The 26,530-nt window shown below is 41.0% G+C and overlaps 2 protein-coding genes across 3 annotated transcripts; one reads left to right on the top strand and one right to left on the bottom strand.

The window, feature by feature from the left end:
• The first annotated feature begins 1,654 nt into the window (after positions 1–1,654).
• atp10b (ATPase phospholipid transporting 10B) lies at positions 1,655–16,952 on the top strand. Of its 2 annotated transcripts, XM_068325920.1 has the most exons (21): positions 1,655–2,205; positions 4,254–4,458; positions 4,803–4,888; positions 5,184–5,290; positions 5,607–5,738; positions 5,947–6,074; positions 6,326–6,578; positions 7,005–7,189; positions 8,901–9,074; positions 9,754–10,297; positions 10,447–10,547; positions 10,636–10,762; positions 10,861–11,045; positions 13,492–13,759; positions 14,592–14,668; positions 14,760–14,885; positions 14,972–15,172; positions 15,260–15,340; positions 15,459–15,563; positions 15,984–16,171; positions 16,670–16,952. In XM_068325920.1, exons 1-21 carry the CDS (start codon positions 1,808–1,810, stop codon positions 16,950–16,952), a joined length of 3,954 nt encoding a protein of 1,317 aa, XP_068182021.1. In that variant the 5' UTR covers positions 1,655–1,807. The 2 variants fall into 2 exon arrangements, 1 of the variants encoding a protein (XP_068182021.1); XR_011037207.1 differs by lacking the exon at positions 16,670–16,952 and having other exon boundaries at positions 14,972–15,164; positions 15,984–16,122.
• Positions 16,953–18,974: 2,022 nt separating this feature from the next.
• On the bottom strand, positions 18,975–23,880 carry fbxl3l (F-box and leucine-rich repeat protein 3, like). The gene is made up of 5 exons (XM_068325922.1): positions 23,798–23,880; positions 22,271–22,622; positions 21,892–22,014; positions 20,149–20,320; positions 18,975–19,618 (listed from the first exon to the last, which is right to left on the bottom strand). The coding sequence occupies exons 2-5, from the start codon at positions 22,619–22,621 to the stop codon at positions 18,975–18,977; spliced, it is 1,290 nt and encodes a 429-aa protein (XP_068182023.1). The 5' UTR covers position 22,622; positions 23,798–23,880.
• Between the last annotated feature and the right edge of the window lie 2,650 nt (positions 23,881–26,530).

The raw sequence follows: 26,530 nt of genomic DNA, 5'->3' as shown, positions 1-26,530 counted from the left end.
GTGTGTGTGTGTGTGTGTGTGTGTGCAGTGTGGACTGGCAGCTGTGACACAGTGCAGTCAGCATGTCAGCCAAGCCAGGCCCTGTCAGAGCTTCATGGGATGGGTCATAGGATGAGTCTGGCACGCGTGTGTTGCACCACTCCCCTTCTCTAATCTGTACAGTTATTTCTTTGAGAGAAAAGCAAACAAACAAACATGCTGATCCACCCAGGAGCGATGAACATGCCTGTGGCAACTGTTGAAGGACAAAACAGGAAATCATCTGTGTTTTTTGAGCACCTGCAAATTGAAGAACTTACTTGAGCGCATAGGGAAAGTTGATTGATTTTAATTACCACCTCTATATTGTGAATACTGTATTGTATATGACTCCCAGTACCTGGAAAATACAGTTCAAAGGATAACAATGTCACAATACATGAGGCATCCAGAGCACATCTATAAGTGTTCAGCAGCCTGCTCTGGAAAACACAACATATGTGAACACGAGGAAGTGGAGTGTTTCCCCCATGCAGGCCATCTGTGCATGAAGCTACTTCATCATACAAGAGCGTCTCTGTTGGAGAATGTATGATACATCGTATGGTTAAATACTCTATGGCCAGTGTGATACAACCCTCAACACACAAATACTGTACTGAATATTTACACATATTAGCTCTGAATCCTCAAGCAGCCTTCAGGATATGACCTCTGACCTCAAAGGAGAGCAAAACCTTTTCTTACAAACACCAATGAATGAGTAATCAAATTAATTATTTTACTCAATTTTATTAATAAGATCATTAAGGAGGTTTTGCTTGTTTTGAACAATGTCGACTGTGTTCTCAATCCATACACTCATAAATAGACTGTCAGCCCCTCTGTTGTGTTCGTTCACACTCTGCATGCTCTTCATATATGTTTGCCTGGAGCAGTCATTGCTCTCTGCTCGATGTTGTGCTGTCAGTTAAAATCTCCTTATGACCCACTGCACCAATTTCATGCTCTGCAAATGCTGTTTCATTTCTGGGCTTTGTCTTGTGTAAACGGCATTACTGTTTTTCATTAACACTCCCTTTTTAAATAAGGTCGTCATCAACAATGGCCTCATTAACATTTATACCTTCATGAACAGAGCAGTTTATCAAGTTTTCTGTTTTATCTTCCAAAATGTGATGGTTTCCTTTATTCAGAGTTTCTAATCTGTCTGCCTAGAACACAACAGCTTTTGTGGTTAGTAGCCATGATTGTGCAAATTAAAGTATTAATTGTGATCACTGTGAGATGGCGGTTACCTTTATTGAGACGGGCTATAGTTGAATTTGTCTCTGGTTATTATTTATAAACACAAGATTGAGGGTAAAGAGAGTTGCTGTCACACTAGAGGTCTCTAACCAAAATGGATTCATGAATATTTAAAAGAACAAACTACTGAAATAAGACTGGTGACTGAACTAAAATCAGCTGAGTCATTACAGCTCTCACAGGTAAATTTCTGCCAACATATTTTCTCACTGTAAGAGTTCAGCAACACTAATGAAACGGCAACATGCCTGTCATTGCAAGGGGCGGACTTAGGTGAGAACAAGGTGTGTTGTCACTTTTGTCGTCGTGACATGAGGCCCCACACACACACACACACACACACACACACACACACACAAACACACACACACACACACACACACACACACACACACACACACACTCAAAGAGAGGATCCTGCCAGACGGGAGCCCATGCAGCTTGTAGGAGCTGTAAGACCTGAGAAGATGAGGAGGAAAAGTTTTTGAGGAAGAGGAAAAGAAATCCTGATAGAGCAGCGATGGTGTGGGGCACATTGAGGGAGGCTCTGAGAGGTCAAAGGGCACGGGAGAAGGACCTCCGCAACTTGGTATCCAATCTACCTTATGAGGGCTTGAAAAAAGGGCAGCAACCAAACCGCTTCTTTCCTGGCAACGCCATCAAGACCACCAAATACACCCTCTTGTTCTTCATACCCGTGAACCTTTTTGAGCAGTTTCACCGTCTGGCTAACATCTATTTTGTGGGGCTGGCTATTCTGAACTTTTTCCCCATAGTAAACGCCTTCCAGCCGGAGGTAGCGTTGATCCCCATCTGTATTATTCTGTCTCTGACAGCCTTAAAAGATGCCTGCGAGGACTTCAGGAGGTACCAGTCAGACAAGAAGCTCAACAACACGCCCTGTCTCATCTACAGCAGGTAGTGGCTACTTAAAGATGTCATGTTCTCAGTGTAGATACGACATGTCGTGTTGGTCATGCATGATGGGGCAAATGGAGACACTCATGTTACATCTCAGTGTGTGCATATCGGTCTGATGAAACAGCATGTTGGTGTCTGTGAGAGTGTGTATGTGTCTTATTTATTATAAGCTTTTCTGGTTTGTAGCCTATGATTGTTTCCACTTACAATAGGTGTGAAAAATTATCTGTTTTCTTTCATGAGCCTCACAACAAAATGTCTCACCATGGCATTGTGCATATTTAATGTAATCTTCATCTGGCTTTTTGCGTCAGCAAAGATGCTAAGTTTAGCTGTCATTTGTTTTTACATGTCTGTTGAAAAATGAATGATTCAGAAGGGAAGAGAAACACTGTTATTTTCAGTCCTTTCACTATTGTGACTGTGAGTGGGAGGAAGACGAGGGTGTGCGGATTCATCCTCTGGAAGAGTTTACTCCTATCCAGCATTTTGCTTGCTTTTAATTTTCCCAAGAAGCCTCAGCTGGGGGGAAATTACTGCCATCCTGTGTGTGTTTGTGTAGATGTTTGGAATGATGATGATGATGACAATGATGATGATGATGATGATAATGATGATGACGGTCCGGGTACCCTTAGAGAAGATAAAGCTCCATTTTGGGCTTGTAAAGATTAGAGTAGTATTGATTAGCTTAGGATTCATCTGAAGTACCGGTATTCAAATGCATCCAGAGGAACTAAATTTTTTTAAAAGTTCCTCACTCACTCTATCTTTCTCTTTTTCTAAACTGAAGTTAACCCCGCGGAAAATGAAAAGGTTCACTTTGAATTCAGGCAGATGAGAGAGAGTCTACTTAAAACATCTTAACTGATATCCATCTTTTTCCCATCACCTTTCACCCACACACTGCTGCCGCAGAGGTGTGAAGTTTACACGTGGCATTCTTTATCTTCATGGTTGCCCTCTTGTCTCCATCTCAATCCATCTGTGGCTAAACATGCTGGACAGGAAGGATGGCAGCTGTTAATGATGTTGGTTGACTGAACACTAAACTCTTTTTTTTTGTATTTTTCAACATTACGTGTCGTTAAACTCAGTCACCTGAACTGCACTTCCCAAGCTGTCTCTCAATCTGTCATCAGAAAGTGGCTCATATCACCTGTTTTATCAAAGCAAGAATGTTATCTCAAGTTTCATCTCTGAAGAACTGATTCATCACCACAACAAAACTCCGAGGCTTTACCACAAAGTCACATCAGTAAAAAAAAAAAAAAGCAAGATCAAATCTCTATGCTTCTATTGTTGTTCTATGCTTCTATGATGTCTGTTTTCTTTCATATGAATCTACAAGCAGCCCTTGAGCTTATCTTAGGTTAGTATCAAGACTTCGGGGGATTTCTTTACAATTTGACATAATTTGTGGTTTATTGCTTTATCTTATAGGTATGCTAAGCGTCATACCTGAGAATGTTGTAAATGTTCTTTTTTAAGAAAACAAATCCCAAACTATTCTGACATGAATTGCAAACGTCATGACGTGTGAAAGAGAGACAACAGCTCACCTTTCAGGAAGGGACCTCCCACCAGAGCCAACTGGTAATTAGACTGTCTGACATGCAGAAAATGCGTAGAAACTCTCCTGACGGAACACATTAGCATAGCTCGGTGTGTATAATCCAAGCACAGAATTCTAAAAATACATATCCCCACTCTTATCTTTGTTTGAGGCAAGGTGTGGTGTAATGTGGCATCCACCAGATCAGGTCCTACATGCAGGGCAGCATACCTGCAGCTCTGTGTCACTGCTGGTAAACCAGCTGGACACGCAGGTTCAAACCATAAGGCATGCTTCTGTGAACTCTCAATCGTTAATATAGAGAGCTGAGGGTTTTTTTTTTATTTCTACAAGAAATACAAAAAAAATTTTATATGATATTAAAGACAACTAAATTGCAAGAGAAAATATGCGCATTTTTCCAATATTATAGTCAATATTTGAGACAAAGATCAATATGAAAGTCACCAAAATGTACGTCTGATTTCAGGAAACTGAAAGCATTTACGGAGAAGTGTTGGAAGGACGTACGAGTAGGAGATTTTGTGAAAGTGGTTTGCAACGAGATTGTCCCTGCAGATCTGTTGCTCCTGCACACATCAGACCCCAACGGTGTGTGTCACATAGAGACGTCCAACCTGGATGGAGAGACCAACCTGAAGCAAAGGAGGGTGGTGTCTGGCTTCTGCATCTCGGTGAATAGGACCGCTTTTTTCTTTTGTTGATCTGACTTGTTTATTTATATCCCTCTGTTTTACCTTCCCTTTCCCGCACTCATCATTGCTTAAAAAAGTTTTATGACATAAATATGTGATGACGTAAGAGATACCTCCAAAATGGATCTACGTCACTGCTGACAAATAGAAAACACAGACACACACGCCTGTTGATATACAGTACAGCTATGTAAAAAACAGTTTTTTTAAACTACAGTTGTCTTTACACATCTAAAAATAGTGTGTGGCAGTACAGGTTAGGTTACATTTTTACATTTACTGTTCGTACTGAAGTGACTTTAGACTAATTTTATTTTTTACAGGATCCTGAATTTGACCCTGAAAGCTTCAACAGCATTGTGGTGTGTGAAAGGCCTAACAACAATCTGAATCATTTCAAGTGTTATGTGTGAGTATCAAATACACAGATGGACTCCCCAATTTCTTTAAGCCTTTCAGAGCAGCCGAGCAAAACTAATTCAAATCCACTCGCCGCACTTTCTGATTCCACCAGAGGCTTTATTGGGGCTGTGACAGACTATAATCGATTTCTTCAAGCACTGCAGCTCTTATAACTGGTCTACACATATTGCCCACTAAAGTCATAAAGCAGGATATTTGGTAATAGGGAATGTATGAGGAGTAATGAATATCTAACATGGTCTGACAATACAGACGGGGTTTTTCACTGTCTCCCGCTGCAGAGAGAGGCCTGATAAGGAGAAGGTGGGCGCTGGGATTGAGAGTCTGCTGCTGCGGGGCTGCACAGTCAGAAATACAGACTACGCTATGGGCTTTGTGGTTTATGCAGGTATATTTTCCATTTTCTCAAATGCTTTGCTGAAATCATTTGCAGTCAAAATTTTGAAATGGTCCTCTACCCTTTAATACCCAATCTCAACAGAATCACCTACTGTATTATAAATCAACTTGTTAGCCATAAATAATGATCATCCCACAGCTTTACCAGTCTTTCGTTACCCCGCTACCAACTATTTGTTACTGCCATAAAATTTAGAATGGGTGTATATTATAAACACCCCAAGTAATCAATCTCTTGGTGTTCATTGAACATATGTAGTGTCAATATTATAACCAAACAAACACCTTCTCTTCCCGTCTTCAAGGCCATGAAACCAAGTCCATGTTGAACAATAATGGGCCGAGATACAAGCGTAGCAAGCTGGAGCGAAGGATGAACATGGACGTCATCTTCTGCGTCATTCTCCTCTTTGCAATGTGTTTTATCGGAGCGCTAGGTCAGTGATGAATTATGTCATCAATACATGGACTGATTCATTATTAATGATTTTATGTTCAAGAAGAGAGATTAAATCTCCAATTTGAAAAAAAATGACCACGCACACAGAGAAGTGGGCGGAGACAGGGAAGGCGTGGTCCCATAAAAGAGCTTTCTTCAATTGGTGACACTTGGGATAATTAATACCGCTGTCCTCATTCATACAGGTCACTTCTTATGGCTGCGAGATCTGCCTGGTGTGCCCCCTTACCTGGTTCCCAAGAGTGACGGGGTCCTGAACAGCCCCATCTTGTCCGGTTTCTACATGTTCTTCACCATGATCATCCTGCTGCAGGTGGATAAGACTGGACAAGAAAAGAGAGCATTTGGTTTCTTTTACGAGCTCTGATATTAGCAGACTCTCTACTTACTCCTCATTCTCCTTCCTGTCTTTACTCTCCTTCCTCTCATTTCAAAAATTTTCCATCACTCTTCTTATCACATGTCATCATCACCATCAGCCTATTTCCTCGGTCTTTTCTAGTGACCTCTTTCTCTCTCACTCCCATTTATCTAATCTACATTTCCATATTCTCATCTCTACAGGTCCTGATTCCCATTTCCCTCTACATTTCCATTGAGCTGGTGAAGATTGGTCAGATATACTTCATCACTAATGACATAGATCTGTACAATGAGGAGACAGACAGCCCCATGCAATGTAAGGCCCTGAACATCACGGAGGACCTGGGACAGATTGAGTACATATTCTCAGACAAGACCGGGACTCTCACTGAGAACAAAATGGTTTTTCGGAGATGCTCTATCTTGGGCACCGAGTACCCACACAAAGAGAATGGTAAATACATTTATATATTATTTTTAAAAGTTATCTCAATCTCAGTTACAAAAGCCAAATCCACATTTAGACTTTTCATGAGACTTCTGGGGTGACTTTGAAGAAGAGTGACCTGTCATAATCAGTTGAAAACCCTGAACTGCTCAATTAGTATGTATTGTACAAGAAGAAAGTGTACACCAGCCATGGTGGTGCCTTAGAGTAAGAAAGGAGTGAGTAGACTGTCTGTGGTAAATTTGGTTTATTTAGCTAACAGTGTTTTTATTCTTAATCTCTCTGCAATCTACTGCATGTATTTTGGTCCAATATGTGATAAGAGCCTGATCGATCAACTAGTTCTGTCTCACAGTTAAAGATGCAGCATCCCTTTTATCAATTCAAATGACATACGATGTCTTGATCCGCTGTTTCTTTCCTGGTTTGCAGCCATCCGACTAGCTGTCCTTGAAGAAGAAGACTCAGAGGATGACATCATCTTCAACCAACAACCAAAGCCCCCAAAGACTGGATGGTCCCTGGAAACTGAAGATACTCAAAATCATAAAGAGATTCGGCACAAGAGCACGATGACGGGACATGCCCAGAGCGATGTGGCCTTCAGTAGTCCACTGGTAAGATGAGCGTCCAGTTGGGAGGACAAGATGTTTCAGCTAGAGTGGGGAGGGATTGTGGGCTTTGCCTGTTTTGATTTTAGAGGGCAGATAATGCAGGGTCATCTGTAATTCACATGACGCTCATGCAGTCTGATAGTTAACTCCACACCACCTGGAGGGCCTCACAAATTAGACTCATATTTCCTTATTAACAAGTGTCCTTGGAGCCATAATCATGACTCAGTGGCACACATAAATGGCACACAATCAAATATGACACTGCACTGGGGTAACGTCTGAGAACCACTTATCCTCTGAGCAGGAATCTAGAAATATCACCAAAGCTTGTATTCAGCGATTAAGAAATATTTACTGAATAAGACACATGCTCAATTCAGATCATCAGACTCCATTGCAGCTTTGAAATGTGATGAAATAATAAAATAAAATACAATAAAATACCATAAAGTAAAAATGCTGTATATAGTAAAATGATACATGTGTGAAGTCATTCTGTTTAATAAAGAGGACATCTTCGAGAAAATATTCATGAAGAGGAAATTAAATTGAGTTTGTTGAAGCATATATATATATATATATATATATATATATATATATGTATATATGTATATATATATGTCTGTGTGTATATATATATAAAATATATATATAATATATATATATGTATATATATATATACACACACACACGCACGCACGCACACACACACACGCACACACACACACAGGTATATATATGTTCACTGTAGTATTCCATGATGACGAAATCAAATAACTTTTAGTATTATACACTAAAAGACAATCGTACAGTCATTAAATATATAATGACTGTACGATTGTCTTTTAGTGTATAATACTAAAAGTTATTTGATTTTTCAATTTCGAAATTTATGGACTATGATGAATGAATGAATGAATGAATGGATGGATGGATGGATGGATGGATGGATGGATGGATGGATGGATTGATGGATGGATGGATGGATGAATGAATGAATGATTATTGATTTAAATTATTGTTAATTTTTCAAGATAAGCATTGGAATTAGTCTTAGATTTGTGTTAGTCTTACTATTATTGGTACTGCATTAGTATTAATGTCAGTGTAATCTAACCCACATTCAAAGAAGAGTCTTTGTGGACTCTATCCATGTCCTACTCAGAGACCTGCGCTGATATTTGTTCACCCAGAACTCCCCAATCCCTGTGTCAGAGGGCCTCCTGGTCCCAGTCACTGCTGCAGATGGCCGAGCTGCTAGGTGTCAGTGATGACCACATCCATTTTGGCTCAAAGACACCCCGTGTCGGTGTCAGGACATATGGTCATGCTGGGCATCACATGGCACGCACCACAAATGTAATGTGAAGTGTAAACGTACACGATGAATTAGTCGTCGTCATCTTGGTTTACAGTAGCTGTCTACGGTTAAATATAGAACAAAGAGAAAAGGAGGGAGAGATGAGCAAAGACAGACAAAGTCCTGTGTTGATTCCAATAAAGCAGCTCTGAATGAAATGCTGCTTTCTTTATGCTGTGAATGTTTGTGTGAATGAATACTTGTTCCCCACTCCCTGTGCTTCCTGTTATCCTTTGTCATACAAAAGAAATGAAAAGGAAATAAAAACTTGACATATTTTCCATGTCAAATTATTTTATCAGTTTAGCAACATAAGCTTAAAAAGACTGAAAAAAAAATCTACTCCAACAGGAAACTGAGGTGATTCCAGACAGGAAGCTGCTTGAGCACATTAGCTGCCCAGAGATCACCAGCAGCAGCAGCAGCATCAGCAGCGGGAAGACAGATTCATACCTGGATTTTTTTTTGGCTCTCGCCATTTGCAATACGGTGGTGGTTTCCATGGCAACAGCTCAGAGACAGAGGGTGAGCACTCCATTTACTGCAACTGTGGATGAGACATAGAGATGAGGCACAGTGAGGACAAAAAAGACTGATGATGGGTGTGTTTCCTGAAGATAATATTTAAGTAGAAGATTGAGAAGATTCTATCGATCATCTCAGTTGCTGAAGTATGATTTTTAAAAATCTATATATGTCCAACTATTGACTTACAGCACTGCAGTAAAATCTCCATAACTTAAGTTGTAACACACATAAGAAAAATGTTAATACTGATGTCTTAATTAATGTCTTAGATCTACTTTAATCTAGAGAGTTTTCTTAAATTTTCGAGCTCTGTTTCTGTTCTTTCATCAGTAATGGGACTAATTTTCCTTCCTCTTTAAAGCCTCAGCTGTAACAAGTTTTCACTAAAATAGCCACGTAATAAAAGGAGATGCACAGGGGCAATAAGGGTTGTGTTTATTAATTTTAGTACTCGCTGCTCTCGACTGTTCTGTTCTCAGGTCTGGCAGATGGGAGCAATATGTGGGTTTTCCCTTGAGTTTGTAATTACAGGCAAGCACACAGAAGGAAACGGTGGAAATGAATGACAGGGTTTATCTTTTTTGTGTTTTTCTGAGTTTTTGCGCAGAAGGTCTAAGTAAAAATACAATACAATCAACAAATTTCCATTTTCTTTGTTTTACTTTGTCTTTTTCAGATGAGTGGCCTTTTGTATTCACATCAGACAAATAACCCACAGGACACTTCATCTAGCCAGGCAAAAAATTCTGGCTCTCTTAGCCATATGTTCAAATTTTTGCAGTGGGAGCCAAAGAGAAGCCGTACCAGCTCGGAGGACTCTGGTGTTGAGGAGAAATGTTTTACCCCGCCTCAAAAAATTGAGGAATTGAAAGAAAACACTGACCTTCAAACATGTTCTTTTTACACTCCAACACAATCCGACAAGGCCGTGATCACCTCAGATAATCTAAGGTATGAAGCAGAGAGTCCAGATGAGGCAGCGCTCGTGCATGCAGCCAAAGCGTATGGCTTCATCCTGCTGGCTCGCACCCCGGACAGTGTGACAGTAAGGCTTCCATCTGGGGAGGACCTGGTGCTTGAGGTGCTGGACACCTTGGACTTTGACCCCTACAGGAAAAGGATGTCTGTTTTAGTGAGACATCCAATCACTGACGAAAATATACTGTACACTAAAGGTGCAGATTACGCAATCATGGAGCTGCTTGGAACACCTTATGCAGGTATGTACTGGTTTAGAGCTTCAGAGGTGGGTTCAGACTTTTTCTGGTATGGAATACTGATACTTATTTAGTGAACACTTATTTTTAAATTTATTATACAGTTGTACTCTGAGTCAAAATGAAAGAATATACCGTAATATTGCTTTCAGAACATCTCCATGGGGATCAGAGGAACATAGCAGCAGATACACAGCATCACCTTGACTGCTATGGTAAAGAGGGCCTACGCACACTTTGCTTCACAAAGAAGGTAGATCATCAGTTATACAAACGATTGATAGTTCGATTTTCTAATAGCAGGTGAGTTCTGTTTCATCTTTTCCATTCGTGTGCTGCAGATTGTGAGTGACAAGGCATTTGAAAACTGGTCGGTGGGCAGACAGAGTGCTCTGGCTGCTATAGACAATAAAGAGGAGCTTGTCAGGCAATCCGCTGCAGAACTGGAGACAAACCTCTCCCTAATAGGTAACATACATCAGCCCAGCACAAAGCATTCATAATAAATGTTTGAAAAACGTGCTGCATCGTTAGATCCGTGTATGAATGGTGCCTGACTCCTGCAGGGGCGACGGGCATTGAGGATCGTCTGCAGGAGAACGTCCCAGACACCATCGTGGCGCTCAGAGAGGCAGGAATCCAGGTGTGGGTGCTGACAGGTGACAAGCCGGAGACAGCTGTCAACATCGGCTATGCCTGCAGGCTACTGGAAGATGACGACCTGGTGATTAACATGAGCTGTAAAAGCAAGGTGGGGAAGCCTTTCCAACTCACACTGCAAACTGAAAAAGAGGGACAATTTATATATATATATATATATATATATATATATATATATATATATATATATATATATATATATATATATATATATATATATATATATATATATATATGTAAATGTCCCGCTCACCCTTGTGGGGTGGTATCTGTGTGTCATCATCAAGCTTGGGTCCTCTACCAGAGGCCTGGGAGTCTGAGGGTTCTGCACAGTATCTTAGCTGTTCCTAGGACTGCTCTCTTCTGAACTGAGGCTTCAGATGTTGTTCCAGGAATCTGCTGGAGCCACTCTTCCAGTTTGGGGGTCACTGCCCCAAGTGCTCCTACTACCACGGGGACCACATTAACCTTGACCTTCCACATCTGTTCCAGCTGTTCTTTCAACCCTTGATATTTCTCAATCTTTTCGTGTTCCTTCTTCCTGATGTTGGCGTCAGCTGGAATCGCCACATCTATCACCACTGCTCTCTTCTGCTCTTTGTCCATCACCACTATGTCCGGTTTGTTAGCCAGCAGCTGTTTGTCGGTCTGGAAGCTTAAGTCCCACAGGATCTTAGCCTTGTCGTTGTCAACCCCCTTCGGTGATATGTCCCATTGGGATTTGGGTACGTCTAGTCCATACTGGGTACGGATGTTCCTGTACACTATCACAGCTACTTGGTTGTGCCTTTCCATGTATGCTGAGCTGGCGAGCATCTTACACCCTGCTACCACATGCTGGACTGACTCTGGGGCTTCTTTACATAGCCTGCACCTTGGGTCAGATCTACTGTGGTAGATATTGGCCTCTATTGCTCTTGTACTTAGGGCCTGTTCTTGTGCTGCCATGATCAGTGCCTCTGTGCTGTCTGTCAGTCCAGCTTTATTCAGCCATTGGTAGGTCTTCTTGATATCAGCCACTTTCTCTATCTGATGGAGGTACATGCCGTGTAGGGGCTTGTCCCTCCATGTTGTCTCCTCCTCTTCTTCTTCCTCCTCAGGTTTCTGCTGTCTAAGGCATTCACTGAGCAACATTCACTGAGCAGTTCATCTGTTGGGGCCTTCTTCCTGATGTACTCTTGGATTTTTGAGTGGCCCTGATGCTCACTAGTCCTCGGCCTCCCTCTTCCCGCTTAGTGTACAGCCTCAGGATGCTGGACTTGGGAGGAAACCCTCCATGCATGGTGAACCATATACCTGTATATATATATCCCTGCTTCTCTGAGGGCATCAATGACACTGGTAGCACAAAAATGAACTCTTTGTATCAAACTGACCATTTTCTACACGTCAGATAGGCCATGTTTCTGCTGGAGCTGTCCAAACATGGGGAGTTCTGTGGAACAAAGGGACTGCCATGCTCCAGTCAGAATGGACTAGTCACTGATGAACAATGTTGTGAGGTCCTCCCAGTGCAATATCTACTGCTTTCATATCTAATTACTCATCTAATATTCTGCCCTCTGAGGAAATACCCTTCACTTCTGATCCAGAGTGGAGGCGTGTAATAAACAATTTTTCACTGTACAGTAACTTGAGGACCAACTGAGGGATGAATTCCAGTCATCACCTGACCAAACCAAATGAAATTCAGCCATCATTAGATAGATGACAAAACAGGTTTTTAAATTTTTTTTAACTGTTTTCCTTTTAGCTGTGAGGCCATAGTTATGTAAAAAGTCTGACGGGGCCACAGCGTCATTATGGCATGAAGTCAGACATCATGAGCGCGACAGTACACTGTTTAATTTCTTCATCACAGATCTGTGATGCACAGACCTGCTGGTCTTACCTTCATATTTGGGCATTGTGTGTATTCAATCAGTTTATAACCTTTTTATTTACCTTTTTTTGATTGTACAAGATGCCACTTAAAGTTTACAAACTATAGATGTCCTCTCCATCTTATTCTTTTATTTAGATCATTATAATTTTAATTTTAGAATTCTTTTTTAATACTTTAATGATCCCTGTGAGAAAATTATTTTTTTTCACCCATATATATTCCACACATGTACTGTACATACAGTATACTGGATTGAGCAAGCACACAGACACAGATACACACACACACACACACACACACACACACACACACACACAAAAAGTCCTGTAACCATGCATGTTTGAGGATGAGATGGTCGAGTGAAGCACAGCCACATTTCTCCCTGCGAGCCTCTTGTGGTGGTCGACTCCTTGCTCAAGGGCACCTCAGCAGTGCTCAGGAGGTGAACTGGCTCCTCTCCACCTACCAGGTCACACTCTAGACTTTTTGGTCCACACTGGTCTTGTACCAAGTCAAGACCTAGTGGACGGAGCTCCTCCTGTCTCTCATTCATATGTAGATACTGTCTAAAAATGACTTTATACTGAAAGTTAAAACAACAAAGTGATAAATATGATATTATCAGCAGAAATAAGCGGATGTTGTGTTGCAGATCACATGCACATCTATCTTGGACTCCACACTAGAAGAGGTGAGGAGGTATGGTGAAGACCCTCGTAATGTGGATACCACCCAGTGCATTTCTCTGGTCATCGATGGCCACACCCTGACCTTGGCGCTGTCGCCGGACCTGCAGGATCGCTTCATGGAGCTGGCCAAGCATTGTCGCACTGTGCTCTGCTGTCGAGTCACACCCTTACAGAAGAGCACAGTGGTGAAGGTGGTCAGGGAAAAACTCAAGGTCATGACCCTTGCTGTTGGTAAGAGACTTTTATATAGCTATTGTATGAATAAAGAAACTTTATGAAGAAGAAATATGTTTTCCGTACAAAGCTTAGTTATGATGTGAAATGTAAGATATTACTTTGATATCATAAAGGTTCCCGTGGGGGGTCATGGGGAGTCATTTCCTTCTGCACAACTTCTTGTGCCTCCATGTAATGTTTCATTGTATTTGCATACTTTTGAATTAAAAATCAAACCTTTGAACAAGAGTGAATAGATTAATAGTGTGCTTATGTGTTATTAAGATAAGCCATGGTTTAAAAAAACCCCACAAACATAAAGGATAAAACCCAAGAAAGGAAATATAAATCTTATATGCACTTATCCAAGTCAGGAGTTTTATTCTTTTCTATTTTTTTTTAGATACTGTAAATAAACCTTAAGTAAAGACCCCTTGAGGCCACATCCACATATCTGACCAAAGCTGCTCCTTTGAAGACGAAGTCTATACATAACTTTTCCTTTATAAAGAGTTTTTAAAAAACACTGTTGTGTCGTGCATCAATGCATTAATTTTTTTAACTTTCAATTTTATTTTATTGTAATTTTATTAACTGTTTTAATCCCCAAAGGGACATTAGGAATCCGCTCTACACACAGGTTAGTGGGTACATGCATATACAATCTTCTACTGATCGTTGAACGTTAAACTACATGTCAAATTGTGTGTCCTGCCCAGACACCCGGTCCCTTCATTATCTTCTATGAGAACTTTTGAATGGAAATTTTAGGGTGTAGGATAGTGAGATGAGAGTCATATCATGTTTGAGCAAATGAAAAAATATCATGTCATTTGTGTGTCTTCAGGTGATGGTGCGAATGATGTTAACATGATCCAAGCAGCTGACATTGGCATCGGGATAACCGGTCAGGAGGGCATGCAGGTCTGAATGGAGGTGTTAACCTTCAAAATGGTTTGGGGGATTTTTTGTGTTTTTTTTACCATCACTCTTCAAAACATTTTGTCATCTTCAGGCGGTCATGGCGAGTGATTTTGTCATATCTCGCTTCAAACACCTGAAGAAACTTCTCCTGGTTCATGGACACTGGTGCTACACTCGACTGGCTACCATGATCATCTACTTCTTCTATAAGAATGTGGTGAGTCTTGTGTTTTTGACCTTTATGAACATATTTTTTGGATTTCCTGTGTATTCATCTGAAGCCTATAATGTCTTTCCGACCAGGCCAACGTGAACCTGCTGTTCTGGTATCAGTTCTACTGTGGCTTCTCCGGTACGACCATGATCGACTACTGGTTGCTGATTTTCTTCAACCTCTTCTTCACCTCTGCACCACCCATCATGTTTGCCATAATGGACAAAGATATTTCTGCAGAGGTGCTGCTTGGCGTTCCCGAACTGTACAGGACCGGACAAGGTGCAGGGGTCAGTGAAACAGAACATATTTACAGGACAACCACTAGATCAGTTCAGCGCCTGTCTGTAAATTTAAACTTGTGTGTGTTCATTTAGGAATACAGGTTTTCAACATTCCTCCTGTCAATGCTCGATGCCTTCTATCAGAGTCTGGTGTGCTTCTTTATTCCATACTTTGTAAGAGAAACATTTCAATTCTCCATCTTTATTTACATCATGTGTAAATCTACACCAGTCATGGTTCATTCTCTAAGTCGTTTCTTCTTTTCTGTTTCATTAATTTCTTCCTCTCCAGGCGTACCTGGATTCAGAAATTGATGTGTTCACCTTTGGAACTCCCCTGAACACAGTTTCCTTATTTACCATCCTGCTGCATCTGTCAATAGAGATCAAAAACTGGGTGAGTCCTGAGCTGACAGAAGTCTGTTTCTTGGAATCGTCACATCATTCTTCTGTCGAGGAAAACCTCTTATCAGCAGTCGTTTTCAATCACTTTGAATTTTAAACTCAAATCTAGAACAAATGGCTGTACAGTGTTAGAAGGCTGGAAGAGGAGGAACAGCAATAACAACTTTATTGATCTCTCAATGAGGAAATTCTTTTGCCTGAGTATTTTTACATACATATAGACCTGAAACACACACACACACACACACGCACACACACACACACACACACACACACACACACACACACACACACACACACACACACACACACACACACACACGACCCACAGGCATGTAAACTGACAAATCAACATTTTTTTGTTTTTATCGATTGTTATCAATATTTCTAACTGCTGGTTCCTGTCTTGCAGACGGTGGTTCACGCGGTGATCATGATTGGCAGTGTCATTACATACTTCACTGTGACTCTTGCATACAGCAGTATCTGCATCATCTGTAACCCCCCATCTAACCCATACTGGATCCTTCAGAGACAGATGGCCGACCCGGTGTTCTACCTTATCTGCATCATCACCACTGTGGTGGCGCTGCTGCCCAGGTACTGTCAGATCCATCCTCCTCTGCCTCTCCTAAGGAGACTTCCATCAATTGTATATATTTTAGAACTATCACACACATCTGAGGTCATACAACGTATAACCCAAAACAAGGGTCAAGTCATTTCTGATGTTTGCGGGTCACAAGCCTTAGATAGAGCTCATAAACCACTGTTCCCTGCTCTCTTTTCACATCGGTTTAAAGCAATCATCCTCAAAATGTAATAATTAATGTTGTATTTTGAGTATGTATTTGCCTTGTACAGCTCATTATCCAGTATGTAATTTCAGGTTGCTGTGATGCATAAACAATCTCGCTGATTTATAATTAAATGGTTTTAATTATAAAGTTCAGGAATGACTGCACCAGAGCTTGTTCTTCCTCCTGGTTGCTGATTCTTCTGAAAGTGCTGATATTTAGAGGGAAAGCTCTGATTTACATCAAAGAGCTGCATATATTTCATTGGCCTACTTTCTCATCACCACTCTCCCTCCCCCAGGTACTTGTTTCACGTGCTCAGGAACTCCATCTCCCCCTCCCCGCTCACGCAGGCCAGGCATCTGGACCGCTTGGACTCGACCGCGAGGAGTCAAATGATCAAGGAGTGGAGGGACTTCAGGGGTGGAGGCCAGATCAAACGCTCCAGGCTGTCGACCCCGCCCTCCCCCAGCCAGGAGACCCGTTCTTTACCCAACATTTTCCCCCTGTCTCCCACTTCCTCTGATATCAATGGGGATGAATTTGCACTGAATGTCATCACTGAAAGTAGTCCAAACACATGAGAAACAGAGACTCGTTAGCATGTTGAAGCATTATTTATTCTGAAAACTGATTTTTTTTTTTAACTGATTCATGACGCGACATGTTTCTGCACATAGTTTTCTTCTTTCTTTCTTTTTTTAGGTGTGTGTGGGTGGCTGTTTACATGCATACAATCAGGATTAAATAATTTGACTTTGGATAAATAATGAAATTAATTTCATGATAAAATTGGTGACAAAAAGAATAAGGAATCTCCTCCTTACTCTCCTTATGACAAGCTGCCATGGTGTACAGATAAGCCTGTTACTTCCCTGGTGTGTTTTCAGTACACAGTGGTAACTCAATAAGTCATGCCACCCACTCCTCCTAAATGAGGCACTTTCCCAGAACAAAATGCTTAGCTAGTTAAAATATTCCTCTCACCCTATAGTGTGAAATGCAGATACCTTCAACAGTCACAACGCATCCTTTCACTGAGGCAAACATGCTTGGTTTCCTGATTTTCAAGTTAATTTGCTTGGAGAAGAACATTTATACTTGGAGAAGAATGTAGAAACATTAGTCACAGGCTGGGCCTCTGAGTAGTATTCTGTATGTAATTTGTCTTTTGGATACACAAAAACATTATTTTCATTAAAGGATGGGGAGGATAGAGGCAAAATGAATGGTAAAAATAAAAACTCAAAAGCAAAGAGCTTCGAAGCCACAAACGTGTTATGCTTTTTTAAGATGGAGTGTTTTAAATGGAGTGTACACGAGCAGAATCCACTAAAAATGGCTGAGTTATCACTGTCCTACTTTATTCTACAGCAGCAACTCTGCTTATATAAACCCAACAGCCTCCAGTTGGATCTTTGCTGCCCTCTCGTGGTGTGTATGAACAGCTGCAGAAAGGTTGTCGAACTGGGCAAAGAAAAAAACGCACACTAAAGTAATAAAATGGTTTGTATTACGGTCACAGTAATGTGGACATACAAATGAAATTACAAACAAGAGTTATATTAATAAATAAACAAGGAAGCAAACATCTTCGGACCTGAGCAAGTCTATTATTACCACACATGCATGAAACCATTAAATTATATTTAATATTTAAAAGTAATATACATTTAATTAAAAAGTTGATAACCAAAAGGCATATCTCAACAGTTGGTTGAAAATACCATGTGGGTCAGTGTGGCACTAGATATAAATGATACAAAACAGGTCATTGCATTTATTGTACTGGAACTGTTTGGCCCAAAATAAAATTGTTTCATGTACCAAAAAAATTAAGGGTGAAAATAATTCCACATTTACAAATGAATGATTGGCTCAAAGGCTTCTCTGTTGTGTTCAGTGCTTCTAGATAAACAGGGATAAATTGCATCTGAAATAATTAAAGAACATAAATAAATAATGATAAATAACTACTGAAGATTATGTGTTTTCATTTTAATTTCACGCAGTTAAAAATAACTTAGTTTCATCAACTTCAATGTATGAGTATATGCATAAGAATTTAATACTAATGAGTATGTAATAAATCTATATAGCTAGAGATACACAAGATTTGATGTTTTACCATTAGCAACCAGCAGAGGGAAGAAACACTGTCTGTGCACCCAATGCTGAAGAGCTTGCTATGAAAGACTAAATTCAGACCCTTCTTTATAGCCTGAATGAACCAAGGGCATCACATATACACCACAACATCTAGTTAGTTACCATGCTTTACAACAGCATCAAAATACACACACACACACACACACACACACACACACACACACACACACACACACACACACACACACACACACACACACACATTCACAGCAAGTAAAAATACAGGTGAGAACTTTTCAATTTATCTTCAGTAAACTTGCCAACAACACTGATGACACTCCTATTTGCAGTCCAAAAAAGAGAATATTGTGCCGGAGTGTGACCTTGAATCTTTAGTTAGATGCTCAGCATGGATTCATTCTGTTAATCTAATGTAAGTGTCACAAAGGGAGGGTCCATAGCAGTCACGCACTTCATTAAGCTCCCCTCATCCCAGTCTACCACGTGGGCATCATATCAGGGAACCACATGCGGCCGAGATGCTTGGACACCTCACTGTGAATCTGCTCCATGTTGTAGCTGCTGTCAGGGATCAGAACCTCCTCCATGATGGACAGCTGAGTCAACCTGCCCCCGCACATCTTTACAAACTCCACAAAGCCACTGCAGGTCACTTCACACTCACCCAGCCCAATGGCTGTCAAGCTTTTGCAACGTTCTGCGATGCGAATCAGCTCCTCATCCAAGGGCTCCAGGCCGTTGGCACACACCACCAACTCCACCAGCCGGGGACAGTTCAGTCCGATGCGGCCGAGCATCTCTTTGCTGACTGCCCGGCCAAAATAGAGGTGGGTGACCGGAGTTTCATCGCAGAAGAACGGCTGAAACTCCTCCTCATAGAGGAAGAAGTACATGACAATATTGACCTTGGGTGAGTGCCTGACCAAGGCCTCCCAGCTGCTGCGTCTGATGGTGTGAAAGTGAGTCTGGCCTGGGTTCTCGCTCACCACGTCGATACGCAGGTGCTCCAGGTGGACATGTTTTTCAGAGGACAGGGCGAGTAGGAGCTCATCACTCAGGAGATGGTAGTTCAATGCCAGCTCCCTGAGTCCATGGCACTGGTCTGCAACACACAATATGCCTAAAGGACAGAAAGGAGTCAGAATATCTGGATGAGAAAAGATCTTTAAAAAAATAATCCCCACTTTGGTTAAGATTATCCTTGAAGCAACTTGATGAACTGTCATTATATTCTGTACAGACACTAATATATCTCAAGGGCGAATCGGATGGAGCACAATCAAGACGTTGTAGTTTTTGGTTTTGCCTTAAACGTCTTAACAGTCAAATCCCTGTCAAAGATACACATGTTGTGTACTCCCGTTTATGATCACATATTTGCAGTATACTGATATTCTAATCTGTGCCGCAGCTCCGTAGTCAGCATGCTGGCATGCTTAAGATTGAACATTACACCTAATAAACACACTGACATTGTGGTTGTGCAAGTATTGCAATGCTGACATTAGCATTTAGCTTGAAACAGCTGTGTAAATAAGAGCAGTTTAACTGCTTCAAGCTTGTTTGCCTTCTACGTTCTTCTATAGACAGTCATAAAGTGACGCAGGGGAGAGTCTGATCCACTTCCACTTCAAACATGAGTATAATGACCTGCTGGGGAGACGTGAGGACAGCTGCTCATCTTAAGCAACTTCAGGGTGTCGCTGTTGTTGGCAACCAACACCTTCAGGGATGGGTCGTCCACTGGCGTATCATCAATCTTGATTGAAGACAGGGACTTGGAGTTGACAAACACCACCGTCAATGCAGACACAAAGTGGGCCTGGGGGGGGGGGAGACAGTGGTGATTAAACCAGAACACCTCGCAGCATTTTTAGTCTTCTTTATTAATCCCATCAATATGCAGGAGTGTTTCTGGACGTGGTAACACATTAAAGGACATGACTGATGAGTGATGATTGACAAGTTCATGGTCTGAGTTTAAAGAAGTTCATTTTAGAAAACAAAACACTGACTTCATTTTCTAAAGTCTCCCCCCTAACATTTACACACCTAGTGCAGTGATCATAAGCTTATTGATACTGACAGGAAACCACTGACATCCATCTTTAAGTTTGGATTCTGAGAGAGTCAAAGAAATTCAAATTGCCCGTCTTAGGGCATGGAGCAGTATCCTGGTGCAAGACCAAACCTCATATCAGCTTTCAAGATAAAACATCAATGTGACAGGTTCATTTAGTAGCGTTATCATTTTACTAGCAGTAATACCCATCCAGAAAATCACTTCACCTACAGCCTGAGCCAATTTAGATTTTCTGGAAGCAAAACTTTTTCCTACTCTTTCAGTTATGGTTTTGTAGCTGCTTGGAACTATCTGACCCAAATTGCATCCATCATTTTAAAACTCAAACAAGATTGTAATCAAAACCAAGGCTTTCATAATGCAGCAAGCTGACGCTTTATTTAACAAGACGTGTTTCTGAGTGATATCCAGTTCTGCGGCCATTGTGTGAGTCAAATATTTGCCAAGATTCCCTTAAATTTATTATCAGAGGTCTGCTGTATGAGGAAGATGGCCAGCCTCCCAGGACGGTCATTCTCCAGGATCTCCAGCTTGATTGAATTAAGGGGTACCTTCCGATAATTCTAGCTGCATGTCATTGCGGATCACCATGGATGACAACCCCTTGAGACAGATTTGACTCTATGAAGGCCAACAATGTCCATTTTCTCAGATGATGCTGACTTGCAATTACAAAAAGAATCAATGTAGTCAAGAGACTGCAACATCCCGCCATACCCCTGAATTCAAAATTTTCCCGACATACTTGCATAGGTCAAGGATCAAAGCTAGTGCTCTGACCTACTTTCATAGATCAAAGCAGTAGCTTTGATCTACGGTCTTACACTAGCCTCCTCCCTTGTCTTTCTATCTTATCCAGTTCCTGAGTGTACTGTACAAAAGTTAAAATTTTACCTTGACCTAGTTTTCTCTAGGTCAAGGTCATCATCTCTTTTTCATCCCCTTTGCTGCCCGAGTAATGTGCTTTTTGTTTTATCTTTTTTCTGCAACAGTTGCGAAGATATTTGGTGGACTAACGGACGGACGAACACACAAACGCTGACAATGACAATACATCACCGCTTTGAAGCGGGATATAATTAGCCAATATAAAATTACCACAAACGTTATAATCTTCAAAGGCAGAGTTCAAATGCATATTTACTCAGAGTTATACCGTACATACATGGAAGGAAAGCTGTATAACTCATCTTCTTCTCCATTGGTCCGAAGCAGTATTAATCATCCTATATGAGTATGATTGTTACGCTACACTAACAGATGACGTAGCAGTGAGTGAGATGTGCATATGAAGCACAAACTGTCCTCACCTGAGACACGTCCATGAAGCTTGGTCGTGCAGTGGAAATCAGCCCCAGGGTCTTAATGGTGCAGTTCACCAGCTGAGAGAGGATATCACAGGCTGCCTCTGCAGATTCTGTGCAGCTGTCCACCTGATTTATCAGCAGGAATTCAACATTTGGGTTAAAAAAAAACGTACAAATGAAATTGAAGAATGGAAAAACAAAGGTGTGATAAAAATTCCAATTCTTTTTGTGTTAAGCCTGCTGACGGCTAATGTGTCACAGATCTGCAGCAGATGGTGGAGATTAAGGAGACCACATGATGCTTTTCAGACAGCTGCATTGTGAAAATGGAGGAGGAGGTGAAAGGACGGGAGAAATAGGCGACAGCAGGGAAGGTTCTTACTTTGAAGCTGACGTACTGCAGGTGCTGTGCGTGTTTCTTGATTATCTGCTGAATCAGGTCAGGGTGGGTGGAGCGCAGATAAGACGTAGCCGGTTGATTGAGCTCAAACTCAAATCTCCTCCATAAGTCTGGGGTGTGAAAGACGTCATTCCAGCACCGGCACACAGACGACGCTCTGGCCCGGTCTACCAGAGACAGGTGCTGGAAGATCTGCAGGACAATGTGGTGGGGCAGGTTGCCCCAGTCCTGAGTTGAAGTCAGGCTGAAGCTGGACTTCTGCCTCTTAGCCCTCTCCTCATGGGAAGGGAAGGGCTGGCATTTCGATTTGAGGATTATTCTTCCTTGTTTCATCCTGAAACACATTGCAGGATCATTCATTCATTCATTTTCTCGATGACAAGACAATCAGTTATCATCATCTGCTGTTTTTAACATATCCATGTCATGGGTTTATGCTGGAGTCTATCCCAGCTGGCTGCAGGTGCGGGGCCACAGTGGGATCATGAGCTCTGGAATTGTCATAAAAGTGCAAACAATCTATTGCACCTTTGAATATATTTAATGTTTAGGACTTTTGATAATTCTTTTTTGTTTGACTATTCTTCTTTGATTCACAATAGCACAGTGCAAAAACAGACACAATGCAAGAGAATTATTTAATTTCACCTGCACAAATGAATTTGTCTCTCAATGTCTGTGACAACTTGACATTAAGAAGAAAGTTTCACAAATCAAATAATGCAACAAATGCTTCTAACTTCTTCAAAGGTTGTCATTAAAATGTCAACAGCTATACATTTGGCACGACATTGTTCAATACACTGACTTAAAAGAAGCGTATTTATTGAACAGATATGTGGAATGAAAGGAGGTTCTTCCATTTTTTGTTATAGAGAAAAAAAACTGCTTATTTTCTAGGGCTTGTAGACGTTAAAAATTGTCTTCCATGACTAATAAGATGTGCAGCGTCACATTGTTATTGAGCTCTATCTGTGTTGCAACAATCAACATGTTTATGGAAAACCAGAAAGCCAAGTCCATACGTTTAGGAAGTGATCAACAGTAAACCGAGTTAAGATGGATATTGAAAATTGGGAAAATAAATAAATAACGCCAGTAATGATTAATCTTTTCAAAGTTAATTTTCATAGTTCAATCCCAGTATTTGATGCAATCTATGCATGAAACCTCTACACCTCATCCACTCATTCACTCTGTCGATAAGACTTCTTTATCACAGGAAGGTTTTTTTGAAGAGTCATCTTTAGTATAATTTTATTTTCTTAAATTAAGGGTCGCTTCACCCAAACGTTCTTTAAAAAAAGAAATGAAATCTAGTTTTTACCACACAGGTTTATCTGTTCCAGCCAGTTTTAGTCAACTCTTATCAAGTCCACTACCGGATTATTATCAATATCATTATCATTATCAAATAAACGACGAGTAAAATCCACATCCTTGCCTTATAACCTCTAAAGACATTTCACCGGTGAATAAGACGCGTGATAAATAAACGTCCCCACTCACCTGAGCGTCTGAACGCAGGTCTTTCCGTGGGGTTGGCGCTCCGCTAGTGGAGAAGAGCGCGTCCACTCGGAACCATGTCTGCAGATGACGGGAGACGTGGGACAACGGGGGCTCCGGTAATGAGCTCCCACTCGGCTTTAGTGACAGAAGCCGGTCCACGTGATCCGACAGGAACACGGCTTGGCTGCAGCCGCCGTCACGCGTGCGGGGGCGCGGAATATGTCGCGTCTGTAGGGGGGGGGTATGATCACCAGGCCTGAAGGAAATCCGGTGTTTCACTCTGAGGATGGAGTCAGAGGTTTTGTATCTATGCGGACGTTATTATGGAGTCGTGACACATGAATGGATAAGATGTAGGCCGAGATGTGCACTCGGCCCGAGAAAGTGGGTCAGTGTGTCAAAGTGTTGGGGGTGGGGTGGGGTGGTGGTGGTCAGTAATAGTCCAACCCCTTCTCCAGTAAAATTGGGATGCAATGTAAAATGTAAATAAATTAATGTAAAAGTAAATTAATAATGTCAAATATTGAAGCCCCTGACTCAATGTGTCCTCTTTTAGATTTTGATCCGTGTAAAACGTTTCAAATCATCTGGGACAGGGTCATGTTTACCTCTGTGCTGCATCAGCAGTTCTTTAACACCCAGAACGTTTCAGAACTGAGTAGAACAACTAACGAATGTCTTATTGAGGGAAACAAGGTCCTCGTTGAAAATGGTGTTTTCTAGTATGTAGAATATTTCCTAAAATCCTGTATCTATATCATTCGACATGAATTGTGTTTTCACCAATGTGCAGGTGAGACATGCCGTGTGCACGAATGCATCCCCATACTGCCATTGATGCTGGGTTTTGACCTGATAAAAAGCTGGATGTTCCCTTTCCCCTCCTGTCTGGAGGAGGAAATGTCTTTGATTTCCATTAGCTGGAGTTCCCTGCCTGTTAGGGTGGGAGCTGGTTTTGATAAAACCATAGCACTTCCTTTATTATGAGTTCTGCATGATTCCTTTTAAGTCCCTGTCAGAAGACACCAGTGCTGATATCCTTTGTGAATGTGATGTTAACTCAACCAAATACATTTTCCGAGAGAGGTTTCTCTCAGTGTGGTAATTCGTTATCCAAAAGTTACAGGAATTGAAAATCACAACAAAACTGTATATTTAATTGTCTACAGAGGTGATGAGAGGTGGAACATCTTCAAGAAGCATTCTTAAAGTCCAGTGGATTGAATTATTCAGCTTTAGATGACCATGACCTGGATAACTGAAAACCTATACAGACATTTAACTGCAGCAAAATACTGTAATTCTTCCTCTCCTTCTTTTCCCTTTGGCTTGTTCTGTTAGGGGTCGCCACAGCGTGTCATCCGTTTCCATGTCAGCCTATCTTCTGCATCCTCCTCTCTAACACCTACAGCCCTCATGTCTTCCCTGAATACATACAATGTGGGAACTAAGATAAGGTAAGATAATCCTTTATTTGCCCCACAGTGGGGAAATTTGCAACAATACAGTTGCAACTATTTGCACCTATAGAGGGACAAAGTTGATGAGTCACACAATGAAATTGTGGGAACAAGTATTACAGGCTAGAATAGGGACAGAAGTGAGTATTTGTGAGCAACATTATTGTTTCATGTCTAGGAACAGTACCACAGATGCATTATTTGCCTTGAGGATGTTGATAGAGAAGTACAGAGAAGATCAGAAGGAGCTCCATTGTGTCTTTAATAATAATAGTAATAATAATAATATTTCCTGCTGGAATGACAGCAGGTTAACACTAGACCATTGTCAGCCTGGCGTGGCTCCGCCCACTGGAGCCATGTCGTGTGGAGCAGTGTATGACGTCACGTCGGCATGATTTTTTTAAAAAAATTTTTGCAAAAACACTTTAATCACATTCAAACATTTTACAATGTCACATTAGATGGAAGCACTAAAGTGCTTCAGAAGAAAAAGAAGATTTTTTGCAAAAAAACTTCACATTCAGAAACCTTTAGAACATTTTACAATTTTTCATTAGATGAAAATCCAAACACACTAAACACCAATAAAAAAAAAGGATATACAATTTAAAAATTAATGCATTATATCAGGAAGTTTGCAAAAGTGAGGTGGTCATCAACTAAAGTGCATAGGACATTTTTTTTTAACACCACATGTTCCTAAAGTTATTTAGGTCTTTTGTCATTTAATAGAAACCAAATTCTAGTTTTAAGCAACATCTGATGTTACAGCAAAAAACAGTAGCTGCTTCTTGAACAGTATTGTCTTCAATTCTCCTCTTCCTGGTCACATAAATTGCGAGTTTTGCCTCTCCAGAAATAAAATTTAAAAGCTGCCACTTTCTCTGATTCGATTTAGTGTACCCAGCACCGTAGATAAATTTCCTGATACTAAAATTTTCACTGAACAAATTAAAAGCATTCGTTAGAAGAGTGAAGAGCACTGCAAGTCTCGAGTCACACAATGAAATTGTGGGAACAAGTATTACTGGCTAGACTAGGGACAGAAGTGAGTATTTGTGAGCAACATTATTGTTTCATGTCTAGGAACAGTACCACAGATGCATTGTTTGCCTTGAGGATGTTGATAGAGAGGATCAGAATGAGCCCCATTGTGTCTTTAATAATAATAGTAATAATAATAATAATATTTCCTGCTGGAATGACAGCAGGTTAACACTAGAGGGCAGCTTTAGCCATTGTCAGCCTTGCGTGGCTCCGTGGCTCCGCC

The sequence above is a fragment of the Antennarius striatus genome, chromosome 10 (assembly GCF_040054535.1).
Source record: "Antennarius striatus isolate MH-2024 chromosome 10, ASM4005453v1, whole genome shotgun sequence".
Classification (NCBI taxonomy): Eukaryota; Metazoa; Chordata; class Actinopteri; order Lophiiformes; family Antennariidae; genus Antennarius; species Antennarius striatus.
Note: the sequence above shows the minus strand (reverse complement) of the source record. Positions and strands in the feature narration are given on the sequence as shown.